The 15,060-nt window shown below is 35.1% G+C and overlaps 1 protein-coding gene across 1 annotated transcript in view; it reads left to right on the forward strand.

The window, feature by feature from the left end:
• Positions 1 to 15,060, forward strand: part of ADGRV1 (adhesion G protein-coupled receptor V1) — a gene marked incomplete at both ends in the record, with an annotated part of 282,764 nt that overhangs the window by 46,607 nt on the left and 221,097 nt on the right. The window contains 11 exons of the mRNA XM_082336231.1: positions 206 to 408; positions 1,056 to 1,185; positions 2,711 to 2,791; positions 4,112 to 4,251; positions 4,687 to 5,296; positions 6,239 to 6,454; positions 7,684 to 7,899; positions 9,109 to 9,353; positions 9,551 to 9,732; positions 10,496 to 11,307; positions 12,692 to 12,901. Coding sequence (XP_082192357.1) covers positions 206 to 408; positions 1,056 to 1,185; positions 2,711 to 2,791; positions 4,112 to 4,251; positions 4,687 to 5,296; positions 6,239 to 6,454; positions 7,684 to 7,899; positions 9,109 to 9,353; positions 9,551 to 9,732; positions 10,496 to 11,307; positions 12,692 to 12,901 — 3,045 coding nt within the window. The remainder of the gene's footprint in view (positions 1 to 205; positions 409 to 1,055; positions 1,186 to 2,710; positions 2,792 to 4,111; positions 4,252 to 4,686; positions 5,297 to 6,238; positions 6,455 to 7,683; positions 7,900 to 9,108; positions 9,354 to 9,550; positions 9,733 to 10,495; positions 11,308 to 12,691; positions 12,902 to 15,060) is intronic.

Consider the following 15,060-nt stretch of genomic DNA (forward strand, 5'->3'; position numbering starts at 1 on the left):
TGATATGGATATCAGTGAGGGAAGGGAAGGTACAGAGCACATCTCTGGAAATAGCGTGATTGAGGCCTAAAAGCATTTCAATAATTGATTTTTCATTTCAGAAATGTCACAAAATATAAATATTATAAATAATTTGGTTTCAGTTGATTATCATAATTTAAATTTGGTGAGAGAAGCCATGTAAATAGTACTTCTGGTCTGCCAGGTCTACTACAGTTCTCTGTGGGGCCACCTCCTCAGCCAGGTGATGAAATGATTCTGCCAGCCTCTGCTGTGCCCCATATTACAATTAAAGAAGAAGTTGGACACATCAGATTACTGGTTGTTCGTGCACAAGGCCTTCTTGGAACAGTTCTGGTGGAATACAGAACAGTGCCACTTACAGCTTTCAGTCCTAAAGATTATCAGGTATGGCCATTGCCAAAGTGTGTAATTATTCTGGAATTTAATTTGAGTTATTTGTCCTGGAGGTAGCCTTCAGTTTGAGTATTTTAGCCCAGCTATGATTCTTTTCACAGAAACACTTTGTTTTATATGGTGATGTGATAAATGAATGTGTAATAAACTTTAAAATATATATCATTATGTGACTTTTACCTCCTGTGTGTGCAGGATGTTTTATTTCCTAGGAAAAGCCTAGGAGGAGTTTTAATTTTTTTTTCTTAAGAGAGTTGTCAACATAGCAAGAAGGGATATTTGCTATTGTTGCTGAATATGTCAAACTTTATGTGAGCATTCAGGTGCATGTACAGGTTAAGATTATGTTTGCGCATACTGGGATTTGTACATGTTCAACAAAATAGCCTGTGCGCATCTTTGTTTGCTTCTCTAACTGATATTTGTGCAGAAAAATGTAGATGAATGCAGATGCTCATAATTCTATGAATTTAGAGGTCTTTTTCTCATAACAAAGATTCAGCAGATTTTTTCAAAAGCTTAAATGAAGAAAAGTAGATGTTTTGACAAAAACAAACAAAATCAAGGTTCTATTTCTTTTTTTATATGGATGAAAACATTAGACTTGAACAAAAATGTGAAGAGCTTTCATATTACAGGCTGTTGTGGGCACGCTGGAATTTCAGCCAGGAGAAAGATACAAGTACCTTACTGTTAACATCACTGATAATTCTATTCCTGAATTGGAAAAAACTTTTAAAGTAGAGCTGTTGAACCCAGAAGGAGGAGGTAAGGCACATATGTCAATCCATTGGTTGTGTTTTCATGATCTCTACTCATTCATTAAAATCTTACCTTTCTTAGCTGTACTATTTCCATGTTATTTCTAAAAACAAATGAACACTCCCATGTCCCCCAGACAGCTATAATTCTTCGTAACTATTCTTCAGATAGTTTGTTCATAGTTGCTGGAAATCACCAGATCCCAAAGAAAGTGTATTATTACTATGTATTAGGTAATCTAAAGGCAATTGCTGCTTTTCATGTTATGTAATTTCATGGTTGGTAATGAGAATTAAAATAATGTAAAAAATATATAAATTCAATTTTTAAAAAAAATTGTCAATATTAATAAAATATTTAAGGCTAAACAGCCAAAGTGGTTTTTTTATCTGCCACTTGAGTGAAATCAGAGGACTCATGATACACTGACGCCTAATGTATTCAGCTGGTTATAGCAGTAGGAGATTGTGGGTGTTGAGACGCCTAGGGAGTTTAGCTGAGCTGGAGAGAGAGCTGGTAGCTCTGTGGAAGAACAAGAAAAACACTCAAAGGAAATCTTGCTGTGAGATGCTAGACTCACAGGGGATGGCAGGCATCAGTGCCTCTACCACATAGAACCACTCATCCCTTACAGAACTTGTTCCATTGCAGAAAATTTTTAAGCGAGATTATAAAGCTGGTCGGAGGGAAAAAAGTAATTAGAAATGTTGGCAGCCATAAATTGACTTTTATTAAGCAATCCAGGAATGCAAGGGAGGTGCCTTCTTGGAAGTTATATGATATATGAATGAATCCAGCTCTCTACTGTGATGATATCTGTCTATATGGTGCAGTGTGGCCTTAGTGATGCTTTTGATAAAAACTTCAGACCTTTCATTCATGTGGACTTTTTGGTTGAATAGCTGTTTTGTTAAAAAGAACCAAACTTTTCTCTTTAATTTTTTTTTTTTGTCAGAAAACTTATAGCTAAGTTCAGTAATTCACTAGGCAGATACCTGCTTAACACAGACCCTCTTTTTGGTCTTTCCAACACCATTGCAAGCACAAAACTTAGGGTAAAGTCTCCATTAGTTAAGCTTTCTGCAGATTTTTCCAACTTTCTGACACATTTTTGCTTTGTGAGAAAATATTAGAATAAGAGAGTTTGTGGGGTTTTAGCCCCTGGGTTTTTTTAATTCACATTTCCAATTTCTGCATGACAGACCTCATTTAGAAGTGAGAAAAGGGAAATACGAAGAGGGGACACAAACAGGGAAAGAAAGAAAAGAGAACACAGAGGTGTATGTGTTTTCTTTCCTTCTGACCTTCCATTACTATTTCCAATGTGATAAATTAAATAAGAGGTGGCATATACAATACCTTTTCTTGCTTTTATCAGAAATCCTGTATACTTTCATATCCAAAATGGATGCCTTCCTAGAATACTTCCCTTTCTTTTTGTGTTGTCCAGAAATGTTTGAATTACTTTCTGCTTTCTCTTTATTTATAAATGTATATATCTGTATATATCTGTATGTCTGTCATCTTAAAGTTGCTGAGCTCTTTAGAAATGATGGCAGTGGTAGTGGTGATGGGAACATGGATTTCTTCATTCCAACTGTCCATCAGCATGGTAAGCATTTTCGATTAATCCTATTTTTTATTGCTAATTGTAATATCCCTCATAAATTACTATACTGACACAGTTTGTCATAGTGTTGCTTTAGTTGCTATTACAGGTGATTAATTTAGATTTATTGTAAAGTTCTCTCAAAACATTCTTTTCCATTTTAATTTAGGCGTAATTTCAATAGCAGTCAGTATTTAGTGTAACACAGAAAATAACAGCTTCTATACCATCAAAACTTTATTGTTGTAAAACACAACATAGTAATTCCAGAAGTACAGTTTGCAAAATTAGTTTTGCTTGAAAATTGTCAAATTTTCTGGAGACAAAAAGCAAAGACACTTTTTAATTGAAGATAATTTAAAAATTACTTGCTTTTATATGTGCTTTATGTTACTTTGATTCTCTGAATGTCAAAAATACTTTTAAAGAAGAGTAAGCTTTGTTAGATTTTTTAAAGGAATGTTTTGTTTGTTTTTAATTTCTTCTCTTTAAGTTTGTATTTATGTCATGACATACATAAAACAAAGATAATTTAATACTGAGAAAATTAAAAAAATGCTAGATGCAGAAATAACATAAAATCTGAGGGAAACTCTAATCATATAGGACTTCAAATTAAACCCTACAGACCTGAAAATGTTATATGAGCACCCATTATCCAAACGGAATAATTTATTCCTCTGTGACATCCTGATTTTTAATTTTATTTGTAAATGCAAAGGATTTTCATTTGAATCTGAGAGTAAGTCTGTGATTTATATATTTTTTGGAGCTTCCTGTTTGTTTGTTTTTTTAAGTACTATTTCCTTTTTCGTTATTTCCAGAAATGGTTTTCTTAAGTGCCAGGCTCTTTCTCTCTCTGAGCAGCAAGTTATCTCACCCAAGACAATCTTTTTAGTAGTAGGATTTACCAGACTTGTTTTTTTGTTTTTCATTCCAGCTCATGTTGAGATGAGACCTGCATTCATTTGGTCTGTCTGCTTATGCTGTGGTTTACCGTACAACTCCCCACTATCCTAAATTCTGCTCCATTTTCATTCATTAAACCTGTAATTTTATTTCTGTTCCTCCCTTAAAATATTCATTTTTATTATATTTTTTTGTTACATAGTTCCATAGAAGAGCTGCCAGGACTGCATTATTGAAAGTCAGCTCCTTATCTATGTGGATGGTTATGTATTTCAAAAAAACAAGGACAAAACAGCATGGCTACTCCAGTCATGCTGTCCTGTGTATTTTTTGTAACATATTTCTTTAGCTGTTTTCTTTCATGTAAGAAAAGATGCTAGAAAAAATAACCCTTTTGGAACTTGCACTTAACAGCTAGCTTGGGAATTGCATCCCACATCCTTGTGACTGTTGAGGCTTCTGATGATGCTCATGGTGTGTTTGAGTTCAGTACTGACTCACTCTCAGTAAATGGAACTGAGCCTGAAGATGGAGATAGCAATATTGTGCTGCAGGTTAGAAAGCTTTGAGTATCTTATTCCTGTGCAGTCCTCTTCTGTCTCTGTTTTTACTGGGCATTCTGTGATGTTTTTGCCATAAGTCTATAGGGTTTATAACAACTTTATCATGCACATCTGTTTTGCCATTTCATACTTATTTTCCTAATGTGTATCATTCAGCTTGAAGCTAAAATGTTGTAATAGTAATATCTACAGGTTTAAAATTACTTCTACGTGTTTACATTTGAGGTACTACTACCTTAAAATAACAATGTTGATGAGACAACAGATACAGCAAAGCTGACACAATACAGATTACACTGTTTTTTTAAAACACAAATTTATTTTTAACCCATCATGTCCAATGTCTTTACTTAATTCCATCTCATACTTTTATGTTTTTCTTTCTCATAGAACAAAAATATGCAGATCTTTATATTTTTCACTTAGGTTGTGAGAAAGCATGGGGCCTTGTCTCAGGTGACACTGCACTGGATTGTGGTCTGTGATCTCACCAAAGACCTGATCTCTGCAGATGGGAATGTAACATTTGACGTTGGCCAAGAAAGAGCAAATATTACAGTACAGGTTTCTCCTGATGAAGTTCCTGAATTGGATAAGGTGTTTTCAGTTTTGATCATCAATGTCTCCAGTGGTCGTCTTGGAAATCATACTAATGCAACATTAACTATTTTAGCTAATGATGATCCATATGGAGTCTTCATCTTTTCTGAGCGAAACAGACCAATGAAAGTTGAGGAAGAAACAAAAAATATCTCCCTTACAATAATAAGGCATGGTGGTCTCCTCGGTACAGTAATGGTGACATACAGAACTATTGGTGATGATGAAAAGTCACCCTTTCTTCCACCTGATGTTGTTAGAGCAATAGAGGGAAAAGATTATATACCCATTACAGGTTACATCGTCTTCGCAGCCAATGAAAGTGAGGCCACAATATCTTTGCCTGTTTTGGATGATGATGATCCTGAGAGGTCAGAATCTGTTTTTGTGGAGCTAAGCAGTATTGTTTTGATTGAGAAAGTACAGGATCGGCCAAGTAAGTATCTTACATATGTAAAACCTGAAATTTAAATATGAAGGCTAGTATTTATATTTAATATAAATATGATAAACTTTTTACCTCTGCCAAACTCTGTAGAGTTAAGAAATCTCCAAGTTACCTGCCTTGTGTACTGTTGGCATGTATTTCCTTTAGCACAATATTTTGTCAGGGGTGGATGAGCATTTCTTTATCCCTTTGGCATTGCCTTATCCAAGGTCTTTCAGGCCAACTGTGTTAGAGTATTGGTTTTGTGCACTAATACCTGTTCATCTAGTGTTGTTTCTGTAAAGTTCAGTATTGGGAAATAACTAAACTAGTTTTGCTTATTAAAAGCCAAAAAAGTCTTTTAAAAATAAAGTGGTGTAGAATTACAGCCTCTTGTTGCTTTTTTAGTGTAGAGAATGTTTGCTTCATCTCTCATTCAGATAAATTCAGGTCATTACAGCCTGATTTGTGCTTCAAAGATTCTTGGCATGTCTAATTGCTGCACCTGCCCCAGATGAATCTTGATGTTAAGGGAAACTTCAAATATAATTCTGCTGAGCGGTTGAAATCTTATTTATATTTCATCATAACAAGTGTAAAGATGAAATTCTTCTGAACTGTATTGATCTTACTACTGGCCTTATGGACAAATAAATAAATAAACCAATTATTTCACAGTACCTCGCCTCTTCAAAAAAATAATGGCTTGTATGCTCCACAGCAAGGTAGAGTGATGTTATTAAAACCTGGGATTTTTCTGCTGTAATATAATTCAAACACCAAAAGTACGTTGGTGCAGTTTGTAGTTATACTTTTTCTGACTTTAAAAATGATAATTTTGTTGAAGAATAGTGGTGACTAACCACTAAACTCACATGTATGTCTATGAACTCTATAGCCATAGAGGGCAAGCATTTCAGTCACCCCCTCACTAAGTTTTCTTTGTTTCAGTTCTAAATTCTCCTCGACTTGGATTAGTGGGTGAGACAATAGCTCATGTAATTATCAATGCCAATGATGATGCTTTTGGAACACTTCAGCTTTCAGCTTCAACTGTGCGAGTTGCTGAAAATTATGTTGGACCAATCATTAACGTGACAAGAACTGGGGGAATATTTGCAGATGTTTCTGTGAAATTTAAAGCTATGCCAATAACTGCAACAGCTGGTAAGAAATCAGAATATCAGAAGTATGCAATCTGTGTTACAGTGGAAAGAACATACTGTATGCTTTGAGCAGACAAAGCAAACAAGTGTGTATTGAATGCACTATTGTATAACAAGTACAAATGGAAAAAATAGTGAGACATTTACTGACTCTGCTTAGCAAATAGGAATCCAAGCCCTACGGGAGATATCATGCATCAGCTTTTAGAAAGATCTGAGACATCATCACTGAAGAATCTAGCAAGAGAAACAAGTGAGGGAATTGGGGTATTTGTTTCCCTAGTAGCCCACCACCTCTTCAAAAAAAAAAAAAAATTATAGTAGTATATGTAGCTACTGTTTAGTCCTGTGTACATATTTAAACCCACCACGCATTGTTTAGGTGAGCTTGTTGGAGAGGAAGTGAGACCTGGGGACTGAGCTGTAAAACAAACAGGTAAAAAGAAATCAAAACCCAAGAAGACCTGAAGTAAAAATGGGAGGTTAAGTTCTTCAGTTGGTCCCTGCTATAGAGAAGGTACATAAAGAAAAGAGCAAACTTATGAAGTGTGCAGTGTTAAAACCACTTAGACAGTTATAAATCAAGCCCACTGTATTTCAGCTGTGTCTGAAATTGTCTAGGTGGGTAGTACATGCTCTGAGAAATGGTATTTTAGTTTCCTTTATATGTAACAGACTTTTCTAAATAAGTGTGTGGCTAGATTGATGTCAGAGTATGCTTTCAATTAGTTTCTGAAGCAGAGCCATTATCTAGTGTATCACAGTTTATCTAGACATTCTTAGAGACAAGTTTGCCTAAGGTGAGGTCCATACACAAAATGTGCCCTTTACTAAAATCTACTTCGACAAAGGTGCTTGTGTTCACTTCTATCTCTTGGAAAGCCAGAGAGCAATTAGAAATCAAAGACAGAAACATCTTGGTAGTGTGACCTTGTCGATGGAAGACAATAATACACTTTTTGTAACTACCTCTTGCTCTAACAGTGCAAACTCTGTTTGCCAAGTTTTATTTTAATCCATCCAGATATCTAAAAGGCAATGGGAAATAAAAGGGACTGTGTTGTCTGAGTCTGAAGGTAAAGAAAAAAACCCCATAAAAACACAGAGGAATGCGTGTGTAAGAAAAAGGAGAAGATAAGTATTATTACTGATGATATTCAATACACGGAACCATAATGCATTAATATTCTGTGTTTTTTATTGTTTTGTTTTTTTCATCTACAAATCTAGGTGAGGACTACAGTGTAGCCTCATCAGATGTTGTCTTACTAGAAGGAGAAACAAGTAAAGCTGTGCCAATTTATATAATTAATGATATCAATCCTGAAGTTGAGGAGTCATTTTATGTTCAGCTGCTGAATCAAACAACAGGAGGAGCTTTGCTTGGATCTTTGACTAGGGCAATCATAATTATTGAGGCTTCTGATGACCCTTTTGGATCCTTTGGTAAATGGGTCTTATTTGCATATTTCCTCTCTTCTGTTAACATTTTTACTGCAGATTTGTGGGTGAGCTGTTACTGGGTAACTGAATAAAACCTTTCAGAAGACAAAGAGGAAGCCTGGATGAAGACAGTAAAGGAAAAGATAAGATAAACTAAATTAAAACATGTAATTAAGGAGTAATGATGCTTAAATATAACAAAAAGCTATTCTTTAGGCATTTTGGAATCTCCCAATAGAAACAGATGGACTGTAGTTTAGTTTTTTATTTTATATCTATTCTAAGTGCTGCATTTCTGCAATAAGTTTAAACCAAAATCTGCATTCTAATATCTGTTGCTTAAATAGTTTGATATCATTGCTTTACTGGATAGCAGTAAAAAGCAAATTTAAAAATCAAATTTAAAATTAATCAAAATTAAATTTAAAAAGCAGATTTAAAAATCTGGGGAAATGGAAAAGTATAGAGAGAAATTAAATTACATTCTCTTATTTTCTGTCAAGTACTTTAGTTTTTCTTCTATCTGTTATTATCAATAAAACAAATTGTGTATACTTTCCAAAGTTAATTTCATTACACAGGTTTTGAGAAGGGTTTTGGTGATTTCAAAAATTTAATGATATTTTAGAAATCTATCTTTTTTGTTTGTTGTTTATTTTCTTTGTGTATTTTTTCCTGCCTTTTCCTTTGACTTACCATTTTCTCCCTTCAGTACCCTACTTAATTCCTCTTCTTCCATTTTGTCAGTAGAAGGTGGTAGAGGAAAGAAAGAAAAAATGTCAAAAATAAATCATTCCAGATGGGTAATTAATTAACTTAATTCTTAAAAACTAAAAGTTTAATACAAGGAAGATTTTTCTTGAGACATTTTTAGATGGAATATGTTGACTTATTTCTTCAATCAGTGACATGAAAGCTGCTAAAGAGTTTTCTTGCTAGGAATAATTATGAAATTGTCTCCTAAAAGCTTAGGAACAGCTTATGGTTAGCCCCAAACAACAGGTATGTTGGAATAAACTTTTTGGATGAAGGCTCAATTTTCATGTCAATTTCCTCTGTAGATGAAAATACTAATACTGAAAGCTTGCTTTTAAGTTTCAACCTCTGCAAGTAAATTCAATCAAGTGAAATAAAATGATATACTTCAGGAGTTGATATATTTACTTTCAGTTTCATTGTTAGTGAAATGCATCTCTCTGTGCTGTACTTCAGTTTTTCAGATTACCGAATTCACTGTGGAGGAGCCTGACTTTGGATCAGTAACCATGAATCTGCCAATAATCCGCAATGCTGGGACACTCGGTAATGTTACTGTTCAGTGGGTTGCTACCATTAATGGACGCCCTGCTGATGCTGACTTGCAGGTCGCCTTGGGTAATATTACTTTTGCCCCTGGGGAAGCCATTCAGATGTTGCTGTTGGAAATCCTGGCTGATGATGTTCCAGAAATAGAAGAAGTAAGTAAAGCAGTTACACCTTTCTTGAGTAGTATTAGAGTTTTAACTTGTTATAGAAATGTGTGCAAAGAAAAACAAGGACTGTTCTGGCAGGAAGGTGCAAGAAGTTCCGATTTTACTTTGCTTGTGATTATTGTTAGAAATACCAAAAATTGTTTAGCTGCATTATTTCTTTTTGTTTTTTTTTTCTTTTTGAGATTGTCCGTGTAGAATTAACTCAGGCCTCCAATGGTGGTGCTATTGGGTTAGATGGCGTGGCAAATATTATAATACCTGCCAATGATAATCCTTATGGCACAGTTTTCTTTCATCAATCCTTATATCGAATTCAGGAGCCACTAGAAAGAAATTTGCTTGCAAATATAACAGTCAGGCGAAGGTTTGTATAATGTTTGCTTTATTTATATCTATTATTTCTTTCTTGTTTTTTGTATCGGCTATAATTTCACGTCATGCTCCTCTTGTATAAGTATTTGCATGAATTTCTTGATCTGCCAGCTCCATGCATTTTTATTTCAAATACATTGTTTTTGAACTAGATGTCTGCTTATTAGGAATGTACATAAAGTACTTAAATGTAACACACATTGTAATGTACAGTGTAAACCTAATGTACATAGTGTACTTGAAGTTTCATTTTGCCTATTTAATCGTCAAATCATTTAAAGCTTCACAACAGCCTGCTACTGTGATTTGAACTGGAGGACAAAATGGGTTGACCCTTGTATGATGGAAAGAAACAAGAAAAGGAAAACAGGTTTTATGTATGTGATATGATATCCTGAGGACACCTGGGAGGAAAGATGACCAGGTTGGACAGCACAGGCTGTTTCTTCCTTGCCAGCCCTAAGAAGACTAAGTTAATTCCTAGAAACAAATGTTCACAAACATGCCTTCTTAACAGACTGCTACCCAAGCTATAAATAATCAAACTTGCTATCCACAAAAAATGGCAACTGAGTTATTCCAGTACTAGCTGCAAGGGAATCCACTTTAATTAGCTATTTGGAACTTTTCAGCAATTCAGAAAGGGCCAGTCAGTTTTGTTCACTTTTATTCTTAACCCAGAAACATACCGAATATTAGACTAATTACATTGCATTTTTATTTTAACATTACATTTTTATTTTAATGTCTTTTAGTGGGGGAAGGTTTGGTCAGCTGCAGATATTTTACAGCACTTCTGAGACTGACGTTGTAGCTCTTGCCATTGAGCAAGGTCAGGATATCCTGGCCTGTTATGAGTCTCCTATACAAGGAATTCCTGACCAACCATCCAAGACCAGAGTGAATGTGTCGTCGGCAAGTGACCCACTGTACGCCTGTGCAACTCAGTGCCTAAAAGAACAAGCATGTTCAGCCTTTACATTTTCCAGTGCCTCTGAGATTCCTCTCTGCCTTTGGCTGACATCAGAGATCGGCCCATTAACTAACGCTTCAGGATTCTGGATCTACAAGAAAAACGTCACCAGTGCATCTGCTCTCTTTAGCACACAAGCCATCGCTGGTAGTGATTATGAATCTATTACAAGACAGTGGGCCATAATGCTGGAAGGGGAAGAGTTTGCAAATCTCACAGTTACCATACTCCCTGACAGTCTGCCAGAGTTGGATGAGAAATTCACTATATCCCTTCTGAAAGTTGAACTAATGAACATCTCAACCAGCTTAAAAAATCAACCAACTATAGGACAGCCAAATACTTCCACAGTTATCATAATGATGAATGGAGATGCATTTGGAGTATTTAAGATCTACAGCGTAAGTCCCAATGTGACAGAGGAAGGTCTGTATATTGAAGTAGAAGAACGTCCTCAGACCAACGTGCAGCTAATGATACATAGGACAGAAGGCAGCCTGGGACAGGTGACAGTGGAATGGCGTGTGGTTGGTGGAACCGCTACCCCAGACTTGGATTTTGTAGGTGTTGGTGAGATTCTGGTGTTCGCTGAAGGTGAGGCAAGGTTTTGCACTAGCTTCTGTTTTATAGAACTAAAGAAAAGCAAAAAGAACCTGACAAGCACTCAATCCTCTGGATGTTTTGATAAGTGATGTCTTGTTCTTGGGCTAAACCTCTCTGAATGCTCAGGATACATCTTCAAAAGAATATAGTTCATTAGCATATAGCATTATATTGCAGAACACACACAGTGGTGGTAAAAAAAAAGATGAAAAGCATAAATAGCTAAGTATTTTTTTAAGAAATATTGCAGTGTGCATTATAAAGATTATCTTTTTTATCAAATAAATAAGGAATAATAATGCTGAGGCTCATTGTTATATCAAGCATTATGAAAAGGAGAATCAGGCCTGAGTGGTCTTTTATTAACCTTCAGTTAGTACAGTACTAATTTTTCATAACGTCTCTTTTTAGATGCTGAGATCATATTGATTTCATAACATAACATAACAACATATTAAAAAAAAATTGCAAACAGGACAAACAAGTCAATGGCAGACATCACTTAAGTACTACACAACATAACAGATATGCTTTATATTTTCAAAGTCAGAGTTGACTGAACAGTTATTTTGAAAGCAATGTATGGGAGTATAGTAAAGAGTCTAGTGTGCTAGACAGCTTGCTAAATCATCTGAACTCAAAAGAATGGTTGCCAGCAGTGATTCTGAGGCTGACATGTAATTACATTAGAGGTTATAAGTTTAGTAAAAACAGTTTTCAAAGTATTTTGAAACACAATGCAGCAAGAAATATGTGTATCTATCTTGTAAACTGATATTCTCATAATCACAAAACACGGGTTATGCACATGCACTGAGCAACAGGATTGTGTTGTAAATTGTCATGGATTATAGAGACTGGTAATCGATCGTGTTTGCTGTTTACACTGTCATTCTTTGATAGTCCAGAAGACAAGTAATGAACACAATGACAACCCATTTTAATGCATTCCCTGACCCAGTAAATATATTCAAATTAAGTGTATGTACTTGTGTATATGATTCATCAGAGAACTTATGCACTTCATAATTTTTTTACAAGAATGATATTCCCCTTTTCTAAGTTAAATTTGAAAGTCAGAGAACTTATAATGCAAATAAAAAATTCTAGACATTCTGAAATTATGCCTACATTGTTAATTTCTACATAGTATATTTAATAATTTGATAATTGCATTGCTCTAATGTAACTTTTCAATAATTGAATAAAACTTCATAATGACATTCAGTAACTTCTAGACAGGTAAATAAATAAATATGCTTCATGTCCTCTTTTATATTTTTTAAGTATTTCCTACAAAAGGAGATGATTAAGTCCTTTTAAAAGGTGATTTCCATGCGTACACATAAATATGTATATGTTCTTCTCCTTGTAGGGGAAACAAAAAAGATGGTCACGCTGACCATTTTAGATGATCCAGAGCCAGAGGATAATGAAAGTATCATACTCAGCCTGGTCCATACTGAAGGAGGGAGTCGGATTCTGCCCAGTTTTGACACTGTCACAGTGGTCATTCTGGCAAGTGACAATGTGGCAGGAATTATTAGCTTCCAGACAGCCTCAAGATCTGTTATTGGTCATGAAGGTGGGTTCTTTGTGTTGAGCACACTCTGTTTAACATTAACTTCCACCTTGGTACTTTCTGTTGGTAATGACTCACAGTGATTGTTTGTATCACTGTTCAGAGAACGCCAGCAAGCAGAGAATAACCACATACTTGGCATGTATTTCTTCGAATTTTTAACTCTTGCAGGTATAGCACTTAAAGGAAATCTATGGAAAGGATGAGTACACCATTTGCAAAACCATTTTATATATCACCATCTGTGCTTTCCTTTTTTTCTGAAGATCATGCCTTGCTTCCATTGATATTGCATTTCAAAGCTCCTTTTAGCATTTCTTGTCTTACTCATTTATACCATATTCCAGAACTCCCATCATACACACCGATTAGTAGTCATGAGCAAATCTCATCTCTCAGTGACTTACAATTCACTTTAAATCTTCTAGAAAATACTCCCACAGAAAGACTAGGGTCACATTTTCCCTCTTCCTGACGGAATAACCTGCTGTTTTAAAATTTTCTCTTCCTCCTTCTTTATGGTGACTAATTTGGGAATGTAGCAATCTTGCTGTCATTACTCAGTCATGACATTTGAGAATGAACAATAATAATTTGATAGGGACCAAAGATTTCTACTAGTGCTTTAAAAGAGCATGTTGCCTGTTTGATCTAAGGTTTGGTGCAGTTTTGCGTAGGTTAATAATGGTACTGATGGTGAATTGCTTGTGGCAGCCTTTGGTGGAACCTCAGTGCACTGCAGTACCACATATCACATCTCTCTGACATGTAAACCCATGGGCAGGGAAAGTTAAGAAAATAGAAGTTTGCTGTACAGGACTGTGTGCATTGTGTTTTCTGTTTGAAGAAAAAAGCCTTTGTCAACCAAATGTGTTCTGTTTTTTTCCAGTCATGAAAGGACATCACAACCTTTTGGTTTTTATCTGGATATGGTTTGTGTTAATTCTGTGCTAGTGTATGCCCTGTTCTCGTTCTTTATTCCTCCACATTAACAGTTCTGATCCACTTGCCAAACCAGCTTCAATTGGGCGAGCTAAAAAGAGCTTATAAGCACAAGGAATTAATAAACAGGCTCATTCCCAAAGGTTAGGATGACCCTGAATACTTTCTGCTGGTTAAATATTATTCATAGCATGCTAGCAAATGCTGGCCATTTGGAGCAAAAATATTCTGCTATAGTTTGGAAATTACTTGATCGTAATTCCTCCAGTTTGTGAAAAATAATACATTGTCTTGCAGCAAGAAAAAACAACCAAACTAAGTTGCTTTGATAAAAAAAGGATGAGCTAAGGCCTTTAGATGATTTCAGTGTTTGCATTTCAGTTTCAGTATTATGGTTTTTTGTTCTGAAAACTGAATTTACCAGACATAAATTAAAATATTATTATCTTTTATATTTATTGTAGTATTGAACAATTTCTGTCAAGAAAATCTCTATTATTTTCAAGCTATGCAGATTATTTATCACTTAATTGAGGGCAAAGGTAGCATTTAATACAGGCAGAGGCATGCAACAGTTGTGTGGCTATGACTGTATTAGAGGAAAATGCACTGCAGTAGTTTCAAATAATGTAGAAGAGGAGGATGGCTGAGGCCCCCTTCTTCTCCCTGATAAATGAAATCTAAAGATACGAATAACAGGGTTAAATATTAAAAAACTTAAAATAGTGAAATTAGCCTAATAACACTTTCAATCTTCAAAAATCAATTAGTATTTGTATTAGTGTTTCTTTATGGATAGGGATACCAAAGATTTTGGTAAAGCTGATCAAGAAACATGGGTCAGTAAATAACTACTTGGGGTCTGTAATTATGATGAATCATACTTCAGGTTTCTTCTTAGTGTTTGGATTACAGTGTAACAGGCTTCTGTATCATAAAATGTTTTGACCTAGTCTTCAGTGAAAATCCATTGTATTACATAATGTATTGAAATAAGCTTTGTCTAAATTGTGCCTTCTGCAATGGTACTAAAGTAACCATTTTTCTGTTAAATACTTATTTGTTTGCAATGGATATGCAAAAATCTCAAATAGGATAGAATGGATTTCAGTGCAGTGTTAAACAATATGATAAATTAGCCTCAGGGGAACTTGTAAACTGGTAGTCTATCCTCAGATATCTGACTGTAGAAGCCGAATCCTTGTGATGTCAGTAAATTT

This window comes from Platalea leucorodia (assembly GCF_965183815.1).
Source record: "Platalea leucorodia genome assembly, chromosome: Z".
NCBI lineage: Eukaryota > Metazoa > Chordata > Aves > Pelecaniformes > Threskiornithidae > Platalea > Platalea leucorodia.